The sequence below is a fragment of the Scyliorhinus canicula genome, chromosome 9 (assembly GCF_902713615.1).
Source record: "Scyliorhinus canicula chromosome 9, sScyCan1.1, whole genome shotgun sequence".
In the NCBI taxonomy this organism is placed as follows: Eukaryota; Metazoa; Chordata; class Chondrichthyes; order Carcharhiniformes; family Scyliorhinidae; genus Scyliorhinus; species Scyliorhinus canicula.
The window spans coordinates 182,789,162-182,812,358 of record NC_052154.1 but is presented as its reverse complement, the minus strand read 5'-3'; the positions used below and the strand labels follow the sequence as shown (position 1 = coordinate 182,812,358).

General features: G+C 46.1%; 1 protein-coding gene across 5 annotated transcripts in view; it reads right to left on the bottom strand.

The window, feature by feature from the left end:
- Positions 1–23,197, bottom strand: part of lrp4 (low density lipoprotein receptor-related protein 4) — a 437,607-nt gene that overhangs the window by 96,937 nt on the left and 317,473 nt on the right. For 3 of the 5 annotated variants that reach the window (XM_038808288.1, XM_038808284.1, XM_038808286.1), the window contains exons 7-12: positions 11,123–11,242; positions 10,844–10,969; positions 8,090–8,218; positions 5,048–5,182; positions 2,723–2,848; positions 613–843 (exon numbers count right to left, since the gene is read on the bottom strand). In XM_038808288.1, the coding sequence (XP_038664216.1) occupies positions 613–843; positions 2,723–2,848; positions 5,048–5,182; positions 8,090–8,218; positions 10,844–10,969; positions 11,123–11,242 (867 nt within the window). The remainder of the gene's footprint in view (positions 1–612; positions 844–2,722; positions 2,849–5,047; positions 5,183–8,089; positions 8,219–10,843; positions 10,970–11,122; positions 11,243–23,197) is intronic. The other 2 variants (XM_038808285.1, XM_038808287.1) reach the window with 1 other exon arrangement.

Below are 23,197 nucleotides of genomic sequence, written 5' to 3'. Positions count from 1 at the left end.
CATTTTTAAAAGCTCATGGTATTAATAGACAATACATGTTTCCGAACACGCAAAAGCAAACTGAAGGGCAAGAATCAGATGTGTCGGTATTGGATGTGTATCTGGAGAAAATTCAGCTTTCTGTGGAGCACACGGGAGAGTATTGATTACATTGCAAATGTTGTGTCAATGGTTGGTGTTTGCAGTTCGGCTGATTTTGCAGCCTCCGCATGTATCTGTTTAGAGAGGGGAGCAATGCAGAGGTTCATCATGTTAATATCACGTTAGTTACGTTTTTAAGGTTTGCTAATGTCAATTACATTGTTGTGATTAAGAGAAACCGGTGATGGGTATTAATTGTCTTTGAGCACATATAAATAGGAGACAGCTGGGACACTGGGTTGAGTGGCAGGAGAGCTGTGAAACTGAACAAGTCAATAAGCCCTCTCAATAAACATCATCACATGGAGATAATATTATGCGTTGCTTGCAAATGGGCATTTTGAATCTGTGCAAAATTTGAACAGTGATGGTCAGGCGTCCAAAGGTGATAGCTCATTTTATGATACATTGCTTAATGTCACCCAAGCAACGATCGTTTCAAATGCTCATGTGATTCAAACCGATCTATACCTGGACTCTCGAGACCTGTGGACACCACTTCCTCCACGTTACTCCCATTCAGATTCGCTTTCATAATGCGGTCTAAGGTCACATCCGACCAGAAAACCAGCTCCTTGCTGTGGTGGAAGTCCAGGGCGATAGCATTCTCCAGATTGTTGAGTAGGAGCGTGTATTCCGATCGGCGGGGCAGGACCTGGCGAATATCAATGCGATTTGCAAAGAGCAGCACTGGTTCTGGTCCTTAAGATAATAAAAATGTCATTTATAGACAAAGCTAACGGGTGTATTTCAGTCAACAAACTTTCAAGTGTCCCTGAGATTAATAACGAACACACCATCAACAAATTTGGCTTCAATGTCACTGGGGGGGGGGCAGGAGGAATTTTCCGGAAGATCTTGCCAGTGGGATCTTCTGGTTCCGCCGATGACGAACCCCCGCTACAGATTTCCCAACGCCGGGGGGTGGATTCAATAGCAAATCCCATTGGCAGGAGCAGGAGATCCCACCATGGGCCAATGGCAAGCTGTCTTTCACTGTCAAGAAACATGTCGCAGGGGCACGTGAAAAATCCCCCCCCCCCCTAACTATTTCAATGTTGTGACATTTCACAGACATGAAGATGGACACAGCAGTTTGAATCAATCCATCTTTGCACCCAGGTAAATGGGGGTAATTATAACTGCGGGGAAACATGCATAGAAAATAGAAGCAGGAGGAGGCCATTCAGCCCTTCGAGCCTGGCTCCTCCATTCATTATGATCATGGCTGAGCATCAGGTTCAATACCCTGATCCCGCCATCCCCTCATATCCCTCAATCCCTTTAGCCCCAAGCGCTATATCCAATTCCTTCTTGAAATTACACAATGTTTTGGCCACTTTCTGTGGCAGCGAATGCCACAGGTTCACCAATCTCTGGGTGGAGAGGTTTTTCATCACCTCAGTCCTAAAAGGTTTACCCTTTATTCTCAAACTTTGACCCCTCGCACTGGACTCCCCCACCATCGGGAACATTCTTTTTGAATCTACCCTGTCTAACCCTGTTAGAATTTTATAAGTTTCTATGAGATCCGCTCTCACTCTTCTCAACTCTAATGAATATAATCCTAACCGACTGAGTCCCTCCTCACATGGCAGTCCCACCATCCCAGGAATCAGCCCGATAAACCTTTGCCGCACTCCATCCATAGCAAGATCATCCTTCCTCAGATAAGGCCACCAAAACTGCACTGAATGGTGATGGTGACATTGTGGTAATGTCACTGGACTCGTAATGATCTGGATACATGGTTTCAAATGGGCGGCACGGTAGCACAGTGGTTAGCACGGTCGCGTCACAGCTCCAGGGTCCCAGGTTCGATTCCTGGCTTGGGTCACTGTGTCTGCGGAATCTGCACGTTCTTCCCGTGTCTGCGTGGGTTTCTTCCGGGCGCTCCGGTTTCCTCCCACAAGTTCCGAAAGATGTGCTTGTTGGGTGAATTGGACATTCTGAATTCTCCCTCAGTGTACCCGAACAGGGGCCGGAATGTGGCGACTAGGGGCTTTTCACAGTAGCTTCATTGCAGTGTTAATGCAAGCCTACTTGTGACAATAATAGAGATTATTATTACTAAATCCCTCCAAGGCAGCTGGAGAAATTGAAATTCAATTGACAGACTAAAATCAAAATGTGGAATTGGAAACTGGTAACTCAGCAATGGTGACCGTGCAGCTATCATTAAATCCATCTGGTTGACTAGTACCCCTGTCGGGACGGAAATCTGCCGTCCTTACCCGGTCTGGCCTAAATGTGACTCTAGACCCACAGCAAAATGTGGTTGACTCTTAACTGTCCCTCTGAAGTGGCCTCACAGGGCACTCAGTTCGAGGGCAATTAGAGATGGGCAACAAGTGCTGGCCTTGCCAGTGAAGGCCACATCCCATGAAATATTTTACAACTTACACCGTATGTAACAACTTTGCCGGAGCAGACTCTTCCAAAGAAAACGGGTGAGGTGCACGAATGCAGAAGCCGAACGAGAACTCGGAGAATCGGGACTATAAAAGATTTGTTTCCCCACGGTTATACGTTGCAACATTTGAAGCAATTCCACAAGAGGTAATTTGGAAAGAACGCTCACCAAGGGCTTTGCAGCCTCGTTTATCAGATCGTAGTTCATAGCCCTGGACACACCAGCACTGGAATCCTCCCTCTACGTTGGTACAGCCTTGACTGCAGTATCCATCCTCAGCACACTCATCTACATCTGTAAATTCAGCACGGTGGTTACCACAACGCTGGCATTGTACCTCTGTGACACTCGCACATTAAAATAATACTTTTGATGTCGAAAGGCGCTTAAAAATAAGGGATCTCCCATTTAAAATGGACATGAGGAGAATTGTTTTCTCCCAGGGTGTTAGAAATCTTTGGAACTCTCTTGCCCAGAGAGCGGTGGAGGCAGGGTCATCGAATATCTTTAAGGCCGAGGTAGATAGATTCTTGATTAACAAGGGAGACAAAGGTTATCGGAGGTAGATAGAATGTGGAGTTGGGGCCACAATCAGATCAGTCATGATCTTAGTGAATAGCAGAGCAGGCTCGATGGGCCAAATGGCCTACTCCTGCTCCTAATTCCTACATCGATATGAATGCTTCCCTCCCACTTCCACCTTCTGGTTAGAAAACATCTCAAAACCACTTGGGAGAGAGTCTCCAGCGAGCTGCACTGATAAGCTGAGATTACAACTTACGCACACGGTTTATATGGCCTCACACAAGATTACCAAGGCAGAGATTGGTTGGTGGGACAAAAACAGATGCACTGGTTCCTGCAGAGCACCTTTTCATTTTCCAAGCAAACAGGATATCGGTATTATGAGCGGGATGGAAAGATAAAATGCCTGAAACGATTTAAAACTGGTCCAGACATCTGTAATGTCAAAACGTTCTCGGAAAGTGTTAATACTTAATAGTTAGGAACAGGGTTTGTCATATCGAAACAATTAGCAGCTTGTTGATGTCAGAAAAACACAACTCTGGTTGAAATACTGTTCAAATGAACTCACCGGGGCTCAGAGCAGATGACCTTCCAGTAAGGTCCATTTCATCAGCCTCCATATTGGCATTGATAAGCTGAATGGAATACTGCACAGTACAGTAATATTTGGTATGTCTCAATACTGGACAACAAAAAATGTTCAGGTTGAGGAATGTTAGCAAGACATTCAACCCGTTTGCCATTTCAGCTATTGAATAAGAACTCTATACTCAGTAATGACATGCTACATCTGGAGCTCAACTCCCGCTACTCTGTCCAAAAATGTACTTTGCCACAATCCCAAAAGAGCATCCAACTGCACCATCTGTAATAAATAGTATTCAAGCCACCCTTTTAACTGTGGGTGAAGCCGACAGTGCCAAATTCGGGCAGTCTTATGCCGGGGGCCAAACCAATTGGCACTGGGTTGACATTGCACAATTTTGTTTTGTGTCGGGCTATTACATGCTGCAGGCAAAGCAATATGTTGAAGCCAGCCAGATTTTATTGCATCACTGAGCTAGTCCCACTGGAAAAGAACAGAAGTATTGGTGTCTCCAGAACAAACTATCTGGGAAACTAACAAATAGCTCACCACACCTTTGTTAAAGCTGAGGAAACGTCATGCAGGGGTACAGGGAATAGGCAGGGGAACGGCGCTAAGCCACGATGCTCATTTGGAGAGCCAATGTAGACATGATGGGCCAAATGGCCTCCTTCTACACCGTAACGATTCAGTTGAACTGCTTGGAAGTGTGGTGGAGGCAGGTTAAAACGGGGAATTCATGAAGGCATTGGATGATTACATGAAAGAGGCTGACAACTGAAAAAGTGCCCCGAGTGTGTGATTTATGACAGGCAGTTACACTGATAGCAAAGTGGGACATGAGGAGACTGTAACTCAAGTTGTGGATATACCAATCATTTGACCACTTTCAATGCCGTAGAAAAATCGACAAGTGCAAAAAGTGGTGAATGTAGAAATGACTGGTTGTACAGATCTGCAGGATCCGAATAGTGAACACTTATCAAGCCCAGCAAAGAGTAAAAATAAACGTCTTTTCTTCAACGGAATGCTGAACTGGTCGTCACCTTGTGGAGCAACATCACTTTTCAGGGCACATCAATTAACTTCCCATTAATCAAAGACTGCTAACTGAACTTTAACCGGAGGAAATGAATCTTACAGGGAGGTGTTGGATGAAAAGTTTACCGGAAAGCAGCCGTGATTAAGTGCCCCCTGTGTCAGGATGGCTAGCCTTTGTGTTGCCTTTTAGGTTGTCGATACAAATTCATTCTAGTTAACGATGGACAATTTGGTATTCCCGCTCACTCTTCCTGTTCCACAGAGACCTTGTGGCCCAGGGACCTCCGCAGAACCTGATGCTCTCTTAGGTAGAAAAGTTACAATTTTCTGGGTCGTACCTTGGCACAATTTTCCATTCTGCATTAATCGATAGCCTGTGTGGCAGGTACACTGCACAATGCCTCGAACCTGCTGACACTTGTGGGCACATCCTCCATTGCTCACATTGCAGTTCTCCTCTTCCGATCGTTCACCTGATTTTCAAATCACATAGTGAGTTCCTACGTATCTTAACCGCAGTGGATAGTCCAAGTCCAAGTTTGCAGACGACACTAAGATGAGCGGTAAAGCAAAAAGTGCAGGGGATACCGGAAGTCTGCAGAGGGATTTGGATAGTTTAAGTGAATGGGCTAAGGTCTGGCAGATGTTGTCAAATGTGAGGTTATCCATTTTGATAGGAATAACAGCAAAAGGGATTATTATTTAAATGATAAAATAATAATAATAATAATAATCGCTCATTGTCGCAAGTAGGCTTCAATGAGGTTACTGTGAAAAGCCCCTAGTCGCAACAGTCCGGCGTCTGTTCGGGGAGGCTGGTATGGGAATTGAACCCGCAGGAATTGAACCCGTGCTGCTGGAATTGCTCTGTAGTACAAGCCAGCTATTTAACCCATGTGCTAAACCAGCCCAATTAAAATGTGCTGCTGTGCAGAGGGACCTGGATGTCCGAGTGCATGAGTCTCAAAAAGTTGGTTTACAGATGCAACAGGTGATTAAGAAGGCAAAAGGAATTTTGTCCTTCATTGCCAGAGGGAAGGAGTTTGAGACTAGGGAGGTTATGCTGCAACTATACAAGGTGTTAGTGAGGCCACACCTGGAGTATTGTGTTCAGTTTTGGTCTCCTTACTTGAGAAAGGACGTACTGGCACTGGAGGGTGTGCAGAGGAGATTCACAAGGTTAATCCCAGAGCTGAAGGGGTTGGATTATGAGGAGAGGTTGAGTAAACTGGGCCTGGACTCGTTGGAATTTAGAAGGATGGGGAGGAATCTTATAGAAACATGTAAAATTATGAAGGGAATAGATAGGATAGATGCGGGCAGATTGTTTCCACTGGTGGGTGAAAGCAGAACTAGGGGGCATAGCCTCAAAATAAGGGGAAGTAGGTTTAGGACTGAGTTTAGGAGGAACTTCTTCACCCAAAGGGCTGACAATCTATGGAATTCCTTGCCCAGTTAAGCAGTTGAGGCTCCTTCATTAAATGTTTTCAAGATAAAGATAGATAGTATTTTGAAGAATAAAGGTATTAAGGGTTATGGTGTTTGGGCCGGAAAGTGGAGCTGAGTCCACAAAAGATCAGCTATGATCTAATTGAATGGCGGAGCAGGCTCGAAAGGCCAGATGGCCTACTCCTGCTCCTAGTTCTTATGTTCAGCCAGGAAACCATTTAGATACACCGTGTGCTGTGATACATTGACCGTGATTCAACAGAGATGATGCCCACCAGGCGGAATGCTGGGAGCGAGCAAACCTCCAGCCACCCTGGGAAACCACAAGTGAATTTGACATTGTTCAACCAATTAATCGCCCTTAATCACCTTGGGATTTGTGTTCCCCCCTCCACCACCCCCATCCCAGTGGCAGAATGTCCCGCCTCCATGAGCTACCAGCCAATCAGAGGGCTAGCAGCTCTTCAGCCCAAGCAGCGCGACTGGAGACCCAGTGAGGGGGAGGTGAGGGGTCAATCTCAATGCCCATGGGCTGCCTGCCAAGCTGTGACGGTGATCTTTATCGCCCGGGTTGCCAATCCTGGCCGGGCGTATTCCGGAAGTGACGTCAGCGGAACTGACGTCAGGGAATGCCGATGGCATGGAGTAAATGGGTTCTAAAGGAACTAGACAGAGGAAAACAGAGCGAGGCCTCGATGAGGCGCACTGCAAAAGCCCACTTCATACAAACCAAAACTTTCTGTGTAAATTCGCACAAATGCGCACATTCGTTCCACTGCATCGGGATAAGTTTCAACTTCTTGCTCCCAGTAGGCTTATGTAATTCCCCTGGCGGCAGCACTCGCTCTTTTTACCTCCTTGAATCACTCATTGGTTCAAAATAGGTGACCCACTGGGATGGGGGTGGTGGAGGGGGGGGACACAAAGCCCAAGGTGATTAAGGGCGATTAATTGGGTGAACAATGTCAAATTCACTTGTGGCTTCCCAGGGTGGCTGGAGGTTTGCTCGCTCCCAGCATTCCGCCTAGTGGGCATCATCTTTGTCGAATCACGGTAAATACTGTTGGCTCCGGTTAACATTTATGCCATCGCGCAGCTAAGTATGTAATTGTTTTACAATGACCGAGCAGCTTATGTGCACAACATTCATTTGTTTGCTTAAAATATCATTAAAAAAGTTCCCAGATTTCAACAGCCATTCTGACCACTCCGGGACAGTTGGCAACTTGTCACCGAAGGGGTTTTTGGGGAGCTGGGAACCCCCCATGGACTACAGAGTGACCAATCAGGAGGGACTGCTCCCAGCCCCCCCCCCCCTCCCCCCCCCCCCCCCCCCCCCCCCCCCCCCCACGCCAAGTGGTTTGGAAGCCGCTGTCAATGGAGACTTGGCATGTTGCCGCAGTATCCATTGTAGGGAACACACTGCTGCTGTGCTTGCATTGCCCTAAGGGCAACGGGAGATGAGCGAATGGGCTCCCCAAAATGTGCTCCCCAGTCTCAGCTTAACTTTCCTGGTCGCAAAGCTCCTGGCAGCTGCTCGTAGCCAAGGAACAGGCCTCTTGGCCCCATCCTCCTGTTCGGAGCTTAGTGTGAGGCCGAATTGAAAAGGGTAGCAACCCATGAAAAAGAAACAGTAACTCAAACACTTAGCTTAACAAAACAGACCTGATCTCGGTTGTTTTTTGTTGATAACTGAATCCCACCATGAACACAGAAGATAAAGGGAATCGATGTGATGGAGGATAAGACACCGGGTGGGACTTTTCGGGCCGTGATCGTCCGGCCTTGCCAGAAGTCAATGGGCTTTTGGCTGGTCTGTTGATCCTCCCGCAGTGGGTCCCACCACAATGGGGCCAGAAAATCCCAACCATCGACTCTATACAAAGAATAATCTCAAAGGTTTCAGAAATACACCATCAGATCAAACTTACGGCAGTTCTGGTGTGGGATTTCATCACTGCCATCTTGACAATCCTTCGCACCGTTACAGACTTTCCGTTGACCAATGCAACGTCCAGTACCACACGTGAACTGATCTGGAGCACAGTGTGGCAGCTCTGCTGAATAAACAAGGAGAGTTAACAGCTTTGGAGCAACTTTTCCGATTTTACACGTGGACTGGGAGGTTTATCCAATGCTGATGTAAATCATCCATGAGAAAACACAGGGCATCATTTTCTACTCTTGAAAATGGTTGAAATGGGGAGATGGCAGCGTAGTGTAACGTCACTGGACTAGTAATCCAGAGGCCCAGGCTAATTTTCTAGGGACACGGGTTCAAATCCCAACACAGCAGCTGGTGAAATTTTAATTCAATGAATAAAATCTGGAATTGAAAGCTCGTCTCAATAATGATGATCATGAAATTATCATCGATTGTTGTAAAAACCCACCTGGTTCACTAAAAACCCTCAGGAAAGGAAATCAGCCGTTCTTACCTGGTCTGGTCTCCATTTGACTCCAGACCTACAGCAATGTGATTGGCTCTTAATTGCCCTCTGAAATGGCCCAGCAACTCACTGGCAATTAGGAATGGGCTACAGACACTGGCCTTGCCAGCGTCGCCCACATCACATTGAAAAGTAAACATGCACATCACTTTGCCAAATCTGTGCTGCCAAAATATGTAACGTCCATTGGATTGGGTGACGTGTGAACGAACACTTATGTTCAACCATGTTATGGTGTACAGTGTGTGATATTGTAGTATTGGGGTGAACAACATTGCGGCACGGTGGCACAGTGATTAGCACTGCTGCCTCACATCACCAGGGACCCAGGTTCAATTCTGGCCTTGGGTGACTGTGTGGAGTTTGTACGTTCTCCCCGTGTCTGCGTGGGTTTCCTCCGGGTGCTCTGGTTTCCTCCCACAGTCCAAAGATGTGCAGGTTAGGTGGATTGGCCATGCTAAATTCCCCCTTAGTGTCCAGGGATGTACAGGTTAGGTTATGGGGTTACGGGTGTAGGGAGGGCTGGTCGGATGAGTGGATCTGGGTAGGGTGCTCGTTCGAAGGGTCGGTGCAGACTCGATGGGCCGAATGGCCGCCTTCGCCAATGTAGGGATTCTACGAACCTGCTTGCAAACAAGCTCAATTGACCCTTAATTATTTAGCTCCTAACCACCACCCCCATATAATGGGGACAGCTCGGGGGTGGGCCAGTCTCCCATTGTATTTTGTGTACCTTCTCCATCAAAAACACCAGGGACCCAGGGGAAGTAGGTGGAAAAATCCAGCCTAACATTTCAAATCGATGACCCTTCACAACTGAGGAAAGCTAGAAATGGAATAGGTCGTTGATGAAGCAAGTGGAGGGAGGAGGAATAAAAGAGAAAGTCTGCGTTCTTTATGTGAGGGTCTAAGACCTCACGCTGTATAATGTTTTAAAATATATATAGATATGCTCATTGCTAGTTTTAAAATTGTACCTTTGAAATGGCTGAACCTCTGTCTGTCTGTGACACACGAACAAAAGAAGCTACTTGCCAGTTTCAGGAAAACTCGCACCTCATTATCTCGGAGGAGCCGCCAATGGGCACATGTAGACTGCACAGCCAAAATTCAAATAAAGCTATACAAAGGCCATCAGCATTTAATAACCTCAGCTGACCAGAGGGAGATGCTAAGACCAAGGTCCCACAACTGTTCTTTCAATTTCCAATGGCAGAGGGCAGCACGGTGGCGCAGTGGGTTAGCATTGCGGCCTCACGGCGCCGAGGTCCCAGGTTCGATCCCGGCTCTGGGTCACTGTCCGTGTGGAGTTTGCACATTCTCCCCGTGTCTGCGTGGGTTTCATCCCCACAACCCAAAGGATGTGCAGGGTAGGTGGATTGGCCACGCTAAATTGCCCGGTTATTTGGAAAAAGAATTAATTGGGTATTCTAAATTTAAAAAACAAATAAAAATTTCCAATGGCTGAGACATCTAACAATCTCCTGGAATTCAGATGATGGATGCAGGCCCTTTATCAAAGATGGCGGAGAGGTTAGAGTCTTATGACAGGGGCTTATGGAGCAAGTAATATTGCCTTGCTGAACTGAAAAGTCAGGCTGCAGTTTACCATCTAACTAACAGCTTTCTAAGGAGAGCTCTACCCTGGTTGAATACCTGGCTCCTATCTATATTTCCCCTGCAGGAAATTAAGTGCCATTGCCGACAAGACCGATTTGATCACTGCGTGCTTATGTGAACTCAACACAACTGGAAATGTAAATTATCCAGCATTGGGTTTCAGCCCAACCCCTAGAACCCATGTGAAAATAATATTCCTTTTCTCTGTGGTCTCTGTACTGTGAACCCTTCTTTTGTCCATACCTCTCATTACTGTCTTGAGGCCACATTGCCACCCTCCTTTTGCCTGTTAAATGTGTGCAATTAAACTAATCTTTTATTAGTTCATCCCACCACTCTGGGGTTGTTAATGGAAAATTGGATCACACAAAATCCGATTTGTTGGGAAACACATGGCGGGGAACAAATCGAAATATCTGTCTGTTTAGGGATGGGTAGAGAGAGGAGAAACTAGTGCTGATTAAATGACCCCCCCCCCCCCCCCCCCCCCCCCCTGCACCCAAACCAATTGCCCAAACCAATTGGGACACTGTAATCAGCCACAGGCTTGGGTCGCTATTACTGCTTCGGGTCGCAAACTCATCAGCAATGCTATCTGATAATCCCTATTGTCACCTGTTTTTTCACAGTCTTCTTCATCACTGTTGTCGGAGCAATCGTCCTCTCCGTCACATCGCCACGACAACCGGATACAGCGGCCTGATTTGCAGCGGAACTGGTCGGTAGTGCATTGCGAGGCACCTACACAAGAATCAAACACAGCGTTTTTATACCTTCCCTCTGATTACCCAGCAATTGAAACTGTGATGTTTCTGGTCACTCATGTCAATCGGTTCCCAGAATATTTGTGATTTTTTTCCTCCCCCTTTTAAAGTGATTTAAGACAAAACTCACTGCAGTTTTTCTCATCTGACTGATCGTCACAGTCAAAATCGCCGTCACATCTCCAGCCGGCATTGATGCAGAGTCCACTGTTGCAGAGAAACTCACCCGACCGACATGGGTGATGGGATGCTGCGGGGTTGGATCACCGAGAAAACTACATTAGTACGTGGGCAAAGGCAATTTAAACCGATAATGGGCTTACGAACAATCCTGTGGCGGAATTTTATTTGAATCCCTTCCAACAACAATAACGTTTTTTTTAAAAAAAGTAATAACTTTATTAAACTTTTTTGGGAGATTAGAAACTGATAATCTGTTAAATCAAAAACAATCAAAAGTCTCTCCTGCCGTCCATTTCCAATTTCAAGTCGAGAAAAATATCGCTGGCGTAGAAAGTAACATTTTTGAAATATCTAGCTGGTACATGCTGCTGCCTTTCTGCTCGTCCGCCATTAGAGGCTCACAGTGAGCTACGTTCAACAGTTGAAATTGTTCTAAGTCACACAAAGTAATGTTCCGGTATTTAAACTCGCTGCACAGGGCACATCTGTTTGAACATATGTACTCTCAGAAGGTTGTGACTAAACAAAGGCTGGTATTAAAAGTTCTTCTCACCCAGGCATATGAACAAAATATATTTATTCACATTTGAAATTGTATGGATTGTGAAAGTGTTCGCACTGAACCTCAGGAGAATAGGACTGAGGAACAGGTGTCGGTCATTCTGCCCTTAGAGCCTGCTCTACCAGTCAATAAGATCTGACCGTCGCCTCAACTTCAATCCCCTGTCTGCCTTCGACTCCCTTGTCTATGAAAAATCTGTCCAACTCAGACTTCAATAAATTCACTGCCCCCTGGCTTTGGCCTCCTACGAGGGCAAACATCCTCCCCTGCATCCACCCTTTCAAATCCCCTCAGGGTCTTGCATGTTTCAATAAAATCACCTCTCATTCTTCTGAACTCCAACGGGTAGTCAGGCCCAACATGTCCAACCTTTCTTCATAAGATAACCCTCATCCCAGGAAATGAGTTGAGTGAACCAAAACTGAACTGTTTCTATCACAATTAAATCCTTTTTCAAAGAAAGGGAACAAAAGGTTACGCAGAATTCAAGAAAAATCTGGAATTAAAAGTCTAGTGACGACCATTAAAACATTGTCGTAAAACCCATCTGGTTCACTAATGTCCTCGAGGGAAGGAAATCTGCCATCCTTACCTGGTCTGGCCTACATGTTACTCCAGAGCCACAGCGATGTGGTTAATTCTTAACTGCATCCTCAAGGGCAATTAGGGATGGACAGTAAATGCTGGCACAGCCTGCGATGCCCACGTCCCATAAACGAAAAATAAAAAAACGTATTTCAGATGTGCTCTCTCAATGGCCCTAGACAGCTTCCCTACTTTTATACTCCATTCCCCTTGTAATAAATGCCAAAGTCCCACGCACCTTCCTAATCACTTGCCGTACCTGCGTAGAAACATTTTGTGATTCATGTACCAGGCAACCAGATCCCTCTGTACCATCATGTTCTGCAATCTCTCTCCATTTATATAGTATACTGCATTTCTATTCTTCCTGACAAAGTGAACAAGTCCACATTTTCCACATTATATTCCATCTGCTCAATTTTTGGACCGTCACTTAACCTGTCTCTATCCCTTTGCAGACTATCCTCCTCCTCTTGGCATCTGACTTTCCTACCTATCCTGGTGCCGTCAACAAATGTAGCTACCGTATTTCATCCTTTCTTCAAATTAATTGATGTAGGTTTTTACAGATAATTATATCAACTTCCGTAGGAATCCTGGGATCGAAAAGGTCCTTGAGAAATAAAGTTGTCAGATTTAGGATCTCTAAGATGATAACCAATAGCAGTTTGGTTCTTCATCAGCATCAAGGTACGCAATGGCGTCTTTTAAAAAAACTTCATTCTAGTCATCTCCACAAAGTATCAACACTCTGGAGACGTACAATTCCATTCTCTTTGTCCTTCCATAATACAAAACTTTACAAACATCCTACTTCAAATTCTATCGCTAGGTGATTCCTGCACTTGTTTCCATGTCAGGACATCTCCAGAAATCTTTTCTTCCACTCCTATCAGGTCACCTCTGTAGCAGAAGGTTTCTTGGCCCAATGGGGGCATCCTCTGCCTCTGAGCCAGATGGTTCAAGTCCCACCCAAGACTTGTTGGCCACAGGAAAGTCCATGACATGGTTCAGGCTGTTAATCCGGCGAACACGTCTGCAGTAGTCCCTGAAGGGCAAAAGGTGAGGATAGTGATCGATCCCAGGATCCATCACTATCCTCATTTACATCCTGTCCTGCTGTGGCATTATTTACAGAGACATGTTCAGAAGTAAATCAGAACATTAATGCTGTCTGGGCAAAATCCAGTTTCACCTCCATTACTGTCTGCAATTCCATGATTCCCTCTGTCCTGTCAGACTGTCTATCTGCAATCTGGACATCTGCAGAATCTATTCTAATTGAACATCGAGAAAACTAAATCTAGTTTACTCTGCTTCATTCAAAGCTACTGTGCCCTTTCCTGTGACTGCATTAATCTATTTGCTAAGGCTGCACAATATGTTTGCAATCTGAGTGAAGTCTTCAGTCCCGAATAAAACCTCTAATCCCCTATCCATCAGTCCCACCACTTTCTCCTGTCTCTACGTTCTTTGTCCTTCCCGATCTTACCCCACTGCCACCAAAATCCTGACGCACACTTTGACCACCACAAGGAAGCAAGCTCAGCAACTCGGTCAGACTCTCGAACAGCACGCCGCACACATTCTACCTGCTCAAATCCCTGTCATTCATCTCATTAAACATCCCTGTTCCCACCAATCTCCACAACTCACTCGCTCTTACCATATCAAATTTAAAATCTTTGTCCTCGCCTGCAAATGCTTCCAAGTCTCCAACTTACCACTCCAATTTGCCCTAGCCCTGTACCCCAGCCCCCTGTGTATCCATTTCCCTGTCTATTCTCCCCAGTGGCGCCAACCTTGTTTATACTTTCTCCATCATTCTTTCCACTTCCTATTTCCTTCTATGCCTTTAAGAGCATCCTCAAAGCCTATCTTAATAACCGCTCATATATCAATTTTCTTGAATTCTTCTGAAAGCACTCAGTCCATTGCTCTTCAGTGTGTGGGTTCTTAATTAGAGGCTCTCAAAGTTGCACTTTTTTTCCTGTTACGGCACTCAAATCATTTAGTCAAAGCACCCATAGCATCTCGTCCGCCTCCATGTTTATTGCTGGATGGCTCTGTTCACCCCTCTATCTATCAAAGAAGATGTCCAAGGCAGAAGGCACAGCATAAAATGGCTAGATGTTTCTGAAAATGGTGAGCCATTTCCTCTGGAAATTCCCAGCACCACAGATAAACATGCAGACTCTTTAGACACTATAATTAAGGTGACCAATTTTGGGAGAAGAAATATAATTTGTCACATATGAATTAGGAACAGTAGACCATTTGGTTCCTCGAGCCTTCTTTGCCATTTGATAAGATCTTTTTCCAAAGCAAAATTCCAATGAAGGGACAATTTAGCGTGGCCAATCCACCTACCCTGCACATCTTTGGGTTGCGGGGGTGAGACCCACGCAGACACGGGGAGAATGTGCAAGCTCCACGCGGACAGTGACCCGGGGCCGGGATTGAACCCGAGTCCTCGACGGCGTGAGCCAGCGGTGCTAACCACTGCGCCACCGTGCCGCCCCATTTGAAAAGATCATGTCTGAACTGATTGTGGCCTCAACTCTACTGTCCTGTATTCCCCCAATAACCTTTGACTCCCTTCGTCAAGAATCTATCTAACTCAGCCTTAAGTATATTCAATGATCCAGCCTGCTCTGATCTCTGGGCCTGAGAATTCCAGACTAATGATCCTCTGAGAGAGACATTTCCTCCTAATCTCTGACTTAAATGGGAGACCCCTTATTCTTAAATTATGTCTCCTAGTTTCAGTGTTTCCCCGAACACCCTCTCAGTGCCCACCCTATCAATTCCCCTCAGAATGTTATTTGTTTCAATAAGATCACCTCTCCTTCTTCAATGGGTACAGGCCCAAACTGTCCACCCTTCCCCGAAAAGATGACCCCTTCATCCCAGGAATGTCAACATCTGAATTATGTTACTTTCCTACTTTGAAAATTACAGAAGGCAGGATGGATATTACCCAAGTAAGAATGGTCTGTGGTGTTTGCCAAAATATTTGAGGGTGGTATAGGTCACTGGGTTGGAGAAGATGGGACTGTTTTCCTTGGAGAGGAGAAGGTTGGGAGGAAATTTGATAGAAGTATTCAGAATCGTAGAATTCCTACATAGAACATTACAGCACAGTACAGGCCCTCGATGTTGCGCCGACCTGTGAAACCCCTCTAAAGCCCATCTACACTATTCCCTTATCATCCATATGTCTATCCAATGACCATTTGAATGCGTTTAGTGTTGGCGAGTCCACTACTGTTGCAGCCAGGGCATTCCACGCCCTTACTACTCTCTGAGTAAAGAACCTACCTCTGACATCTTTCCTATATCTATCTCCCCTCAATTTAAAGCTATGTCCCCTCGTGCTAGATATCTCCACCCGAGGAAAAAGGCTCTCACTGTCCACCCTATCTAATCCTCTGATCATCTTGTATGCTTCAATTAAGTCACCTCTTAACCTTCTTCTCTCTAGCAAAATCAGCCTCAAGTCCCTCAGCCTTCCTTCATAAGATCTTCCCTCCATACCAAGTATCATCCTGGTAAATCTCCTCTGCACCCTTTCCAATGCTTCCACATCCTTCCTATAATGCGGCGACCAGAATTGCACGCAATACTCCAAATACGGCCGTACCAGAGTCCCCATGGCTCCGAAACTCAATCCCTCTACCAATAAAAGCTAACACATCCGTACGCCTTCTTAACAATCCTCTCGACCTGGGTGGCAACTTTCGGGATCAATGTACATGGACACCGAGATCTCTCTGCTCATCCACACTACCAAGAATCTTACCATTCGTCCAGTACTCTGTCTTCCTGTTATTCCTTCCGAAATAAATCACCTCACACTTTTCTGCATTAAACTCCATTTGCCACCTCTCAGCCCAGCTCTGCAGCTTATCTATGTCCCTCTGTAACTTGTAACATCCTTCTGCACTGTTTACTCACCCATCCTTCTACGCCCTCCTCCAGGCCCTCCTCGTGTCATTTATAAAAATGACAAACAGCAGTGGCCCCAAAACAGATCCTTGTGGTACACCACTAGTAACTGGACTCCAGTCTGAACATTTCCCATCAACCACCACCCTTTGTCTTCTTCCAGCTAGCCAATTTCTTATCCAAACTGCTAAATCACCCTAAATCCCCTGCCTCCATATGTTCTGCAATAGCCTATCGTGGGGAACCTTATCAAACGCTACAGTGCAGAAGGAGGCCATGCACCCCATTGACCTTCAGCCAACCCTCTGAAAGTTCACTCTACCTCGGCCCAATCCCCTGCCCTATCCCGCACATCTTTGGACACTAAAGGGCAATTTTAAGATGGCCAATCCACCCAACCTGCACATCTTTGTGGGTAGTGGGAGGAAACCAGAGGTTAACACAGCTGCCTCACAGCACCAGGGACCCAGGTTCGATTCCAGCCTTGGGTGACTGCGTGGAGCTTGCACATTCCCCACGTGTCTGCGTGGGTTTCCTCCGGGTGCTCCGGTTTCCTCCCGCAGTCCAAAGATGCGCAGGCAATGTGGGAGTACCATTGGCGGACAGATCGGGAAACAGGGGATATAGATTCAAAGCAATTTGCAAAAGAAGCAATGGCTTCTTTACGCAGCAAGTGGTTCGGATCTGGATCGCGCTCCTGGAGTGTGTGCTGGAGGCTGGTTCAATTGAGGCATTCAAGAGGGATATGGGTTATTATCTGAAAAGGAAGAACTTGCAGGTTTACGTGGAGAAGGCGTGGGAGTGGCACTCGGTGAATTGCTCAATGGGAGGGCCAGGGCAGACACAATCCTTCAGTGCTATAACCATTCTGTGGTTTATTTTACATGCTGAAATGTGACTCCCTCACTCTGGCAATGTTTGTCCCTGTCACATTCCTCTTTTTGCGAATTTATTACCCCCTGTTTAATTATAGTCCCGAACAATTAAGCCTTTAGGTACGGAAATGCTTCCAGCATCTGAGAAATAAAGATGTTTCCCGTCACCAGCCTTCAAAACAGTCTCCAGCTGGGGAATAAAACTGAACAAAATCTCTCGCTACTTTTATTTATAGCGAGGAATAGAGATCAATGGGGCGAAATGCTGGAGGGGTTCAAATCTCTTGAGAACAAAGATCAAGGCGATATAAACCAAATCGAAATTCTGAGGTAGTGCTCACAACATAATCCGTATCGTCCTCTGATTCTTGATACATAAACAACGTTGCTTACTTTTATATTCTGTAATAAAATAAACGGATATCAGAGTCTTAATGTTTGTGCTCGTATCTTAAGTTTCCACTGCGAAATATTCAGCTACTGCTGCCAAATATCATTCAGGTCTATTACTTGTGGGACGGATGTGAAACATGTGACACAGAGAGGGAACTTTTACTGGGAGCAAAATATGTGCTTTCCTCAGATGACAGGAAGGAACAGTTTTCCTTTTAAAAATAGCACTCTTGCTTCATCAGGGAGTTACTGTGCAGTGTACTAGATGGGCAGATTCATTCAACAGACCATAATAGGGAACGTGGTTGCTGCTCTACGATTATAACTGCAGAACTGTGGGCATCTCGGTCGTGAGCACCTGGGCAACATGGCTGGTGCGCAAGGCCGAAGAGTGAGCTTTGATTCCTTTGTGACGAGACGTGGAAAAGTGCGGCGCCACATTTGCACGGGTTGTTCAAAGGGAAACAACAAAGAAAATACCTTCAAGAATATACCCGAAACTATCTGGCATTTGAATCTGCACCGTAGAATCATAGAACCCCTACAGTTCAGAAGAAAGACATTCAGCCGACTGACCCTCCGAAAGAGCACCCACCCCCACCCTATCTATGCAACCCAACCCAACCTTTTTGGACACTAAGTGGCAATTTAGCATGGCCAATCCATCTAACCTGCACATCTTTGGACTGAGGGAGGAAACTGGAGCACCCGGTGGAAACCCACGCACACACGGGGAGAACGTGCAGACTCCGCACAGTCACCCAAGGTCGGAATCGAACCTGGGACCCTGGCGCTGTGAGGCAGTAGTGCTAACCACTGTCACACCGTGCCGCAGAGTATATGGAGGGCTTTGTACTACCTAAATCCCAGTGCACTCTAAAGGAATGTGTAATATCATGACGGGCGGCAATCGATGAAATTACATCATTGGACAGAAAGAAAATCACAGTGTTCTGAGTGAGCAACATGTTTTGAAAGTGAATTCACACCATTTTAGAGAGAGAGAGAGATGCCATGGTGGCTTGCAAAGGTTGCGAGGTGTGTATACACTGCACAGGAACAAATGAAATGAAAAATGAAAATTGCTTATTGTCACAAGTAGGCTTCAAATGAAGTTGCTGTGAAAAGCCCCTAGTCGTCACTTTCCGGCGCCTGTTCAGGGAGGCTGGTACGGGAATCAAACCGTGCTGCTGGCCTGCCTGGGTCTGCTTTCAAAGCCAGCGATTTAGCCCTGTGCTAAACAGCCCCTACAATACAATGTGGATAAAAGCAAATGACTGCGGATGCTGGAATCCGAAACGGAAAGTACTGGACAATCTCAGCATTCGTGGAGAAACTTGAATCATTAGCTCCCTTCGCTCTCCGTGGATGCTGATAGACTTGCTGAGATTATCCAGTGTTTTCCGTTTTTGAATAAAATGTGGAACTTGTTTTAACAATGGATTTCACGCTGGGGGATTAAACCATCACCTCCGTTTGTGAGCCACATGCAGAAGGCAGTTTTGATTACTTCACAGTTGCCTAAAAATATCTAGGCAGGGGTTTCAAATTACTTGGATCCCTCTTGTTACTGTGACGGACGCAGCTTAGAAAACACGACGGCAGGATTATGTTACTAACCACAGTATCCCACTGAAATAGCTCCAACAAAACTACTCCATTCAAAACTTCAAATTTAAACAGCTACTGAATGTTTCAGTTTGCTGCAACCTACATGGAAGCATTAAGTGACTGCCTTTAGCCAGATATAAATCACGGCAAGTGGAATAAGCCGTCACTTCTCAGATCTCAAACTGAATCATAAAATGCAAACGGTATCATTTGCCATTTCACTCAGCAATTTTACTGACTCATTCTACAGCCGGAAGTGTGTCCCGGACACAGAGGATAACTAATTGAATGTTCCTGTGTATTTATCTGTCCCACACTCATTCATCAGAATTTGTTGATTAATTCCCTGATCTGAATGTCTATTCCTCCAGCATCTCTTCACCAGGAACATGCAAAACAGGAATATGACCCATTGTCTCTTGGTTTAACGGGATAGCTCACTGGTTTAGCTCACTGGGCTAAATCGCTGGCTTTTAAAGCAGACCAAGCAGGCCAGCAGCACGGTTCGATTCCCGTACCAGCCTCACCGAACAGGCGCCGGAATGTGGCGACTAGGGGCTTTTCACAGTAACTTCATTGAAGCCTACTCGTGACAATAAGCGATTTTCATTTCATTTAATATCCTCAAAGCAGAGCGAAGGTGGCACGGTAGCACAGTGGTTGGCACTGTTGCTTCACATCACCAGGGTCCCAGGTTCGATTCCCGGCTTGGGTCACTGTCTGTCTGCACGTTCTCCCCGCGTCTGCGTGGATTTCCTCCGGGTGCTCCGGTTTCATCCCACAAGTCCCAAAAGACGTGCTGGTTGGGCGAATTGGACATTCTGAATTCTCCCTCCGTGTACCCGAACAGGCGCTGGCATGTGGCGACGAGGGGCTTTTCACAGTAACTTCATTGCAGCGTTAATGTCAGCCTACTTGTGACAATAAAGATTATTATTATTACAGCCGAGTTCGGGGGTCATGTTGAGAGATCGATTTCTCCCTGCACTTCCGGCGAGCAGAGCTCCTCAATGCAGGAAATGGGAAGAAGTGAGGCCTGGACTGGGTGTTGCCCGCTCAGGTCCCAGATCACAACAAAGTCCTGATAGATAGCGTGGTGTTTCTCGGTGCTGTGCGTGCTGGGAAATACCCAACTAAGCGCTCGTTGCAAGTCTTTGTCGCAATTTGGTTACATCACGCCCAGAGTTAAACACTCTAACCCCGATTCTCTATTGTGGGAGCACAGCATGGCAGTACAACCACTGTTTGTTATGCTGTAACAACTGAGATAGTCTCTCTGTCTGAAATAATTTGAATTCACTTCCACAACATGCCACTCACACACAGAATCCAATTTTCTTCCTTTTGAATGCTATAATTTACTCTCTCTTTCTCCTCCAAAGTTCTACCCCTGCATTCAGGTCTACCTTCCACTCTCTTTGATCAGAAGGGTAAGACAATGGAAACACAGAACATTTTCCCAATTCCCGGCAAGATGCTCCTCTATTTGCTCTCACTGGCCAACCGGCAGTCCCAGTCCCACAGTGCAGACAGGGGGAGAGTTAAAGGTACACAGGTTATTGAACCAGAGAGGAAGAGTATTTGATGATCAGAACTATCCTGAAGAAATCTGAACCTCGAAGAATTTTGTTGAAGGTTAAGAAGGTCATGAACAATGAGAATGACCCCTCATCTCAGTATTACTGCTTAGTTGTGTTTAGGGACAAAGTTACAACTCGTTTGTGTCCGTCTCTGTAAGAAATTTTAACAGGAGGTTGACATACGGATTAGGAATGTACTCAGGATGGCTCTCGCTAACTGATTATTTAATGTATCGGAATAGCATTTAATGCTATTAAAGTTGGACACCTCTATCTCAACGCCCCATATCCTTTGACACCTTTCGAGTCTAGAAATCTATTTATTTCCTTCTGAAATAAATGGGCAATATAATTATGGGCAACATGGTAGCATTGTGGATAGCACAATGGCTTCACAGCTTCAGGGTCCCAGGTTCGATTCCGGCTTGGGTCACTGTCTGTGCGGAGTCTGCACATCCTCCCCGTGATAAATTGCCCTTAGTGTCCAAAATTGCCCTCAGTGTTGGGTGGGGTTACTGGGTTATTGGGATAGGGGGAGGTGTTGACCTTGGGTAGGGTGCTCTTTCCAAGAGCTGGTGCAGACTTGATGGGCTGAATGGCCTCCTTCTGCACTGTAAATTCTATGAAATATATTCAGTAATTTGACCTTCATAGCCTTCTGTGGCGAAGAATTCCACAGGTTCTTCATCCTCTGAGTGAAGAAAGTGCCCCTCACCTCAGTCCTAAATGGCCTACCCCATATCCTGAGACGGTGTCCCCTTGTTTTAGACACCCCCGCACCCCTAGTTAGAGGAAATAACATCCCTGCATCTGGTCTGTCCAGATCTGTCAGAATTTACATATGTTTCAATGAGATCCCTGCTCGTTCTTCTAAATTCCAATGAATATAAACTCAGTCGACCCACTTTTTCCTCAAACAACAATCCTGCCACCCAGGAATCAGTCTGGTGAACCATCCCGGCACTCACTCAATGCAAATATATCCTTTCTTAGGTAAGGAGACCAAAACTGCACACAACACTTCAGGTGTGGTCTCACCAAGGCCCTGTACAGCTGCAGTAAGACATCTCTGCTCCTGTATTAAAGTCCTCTTGCAGTAAAGGCCAACCATTTACCTTTTTAGCTGCTGCTGTACCTGCATGTTTGCTTTAAGTGACTGGTGCACAAGGACACCCAGGTTGCTGTGTACATCAACATTTCCCAATCTATCACCATTTAAATAATACTCTGCCATTCTGTTTCTCCACCTGATCATAGAATTTACAGTGCAGATGGAGGCCATTCGGCCCATCGGGAATGCGCCAGCTCTTGGAAAGAGCACCCAACCCAAGCCCACACCTCGACCCGATCCCCATAACCCAGTAACCCCACCCAACACTGAGGGCAATTTTGGACACTAAGGACAATTTATCACGGCCAATCCATCTAACCTGCGCATCTTTGGACTGTGGGAGGAAACCGGAGCACCCGGAGGAAACCCACGCACACACGGGGGGAACGTGCAGACTCTGCGCGGACAGTGACCCAAGTCGGTAATCGAACCTGCGACCCTGGAGCTGTGAAGCAATTGTGCCAACCACTATGCTACCGTGCTGAAGTGGATACATTCACAGTAATCTGCATTACACTGCATCTGCCATGTATTTGCCCACTCACTCAACTTGTCCAAATCACCTTGAAGTCTCTTCACATCCTCCTCACCACTCACCTTCCCACCAAGTTTCATGTCATCAGCAAACTTAGAAATATTACTTTTGGTTCCCTCATTCAAATCATTGATGCTTCTTGTGAATATCTTGTTTTAAATTAAATTTAGAGTACGCAATTCATTTTTTCCAATGAAGGGGCAATTTAGCATGGCCAATCCACCTACCCTGTACATCTTTGGGTTGTGGGGGTGAAACCCACGCAAACACGGGGAGAATGTGCAAACTCCACACGGACAGCGACCCAGAGCCGGGATGAAACCTGGGACCTTGGCGCCGTGAGGCAACCGTGCTAACCACTGCGCCACCGTGCTGCCCTCATATTGTGAATATCTGGGGCCCAAGTACTAATCCCTGCAGGACCCCACTAATCACTGCCTTTGAAACTGACCCATTGATACCTACTCCATGTTTCCTGTCTGCTAACCAATTCTCAATCCATGCATCGATATATTACCCCATTCCCATGCGCTTTCATTTTTCACACTAACCTCTTGAGCTGGATTCTCCCGCCCCGCCCGCCACAACAATGCTACGGACGAGCCACGTAGAATGGAGAACTCCATTGACCTCGGGCAGGATTCGCCGGTCGCCGGGTGGAAGTGGCCAGAAAATCCCGCCCCTTATGTGGGACTTTATCAACAGCTTTCTGAAAACCCAAATACACCGCATCCACTGGTTCACCCTGATCTATTCTACTAGTTACATCCTCAAAAAACTCCAGCAGGTTTGTCAAACATGATTTCCTTTACATAAATGAAT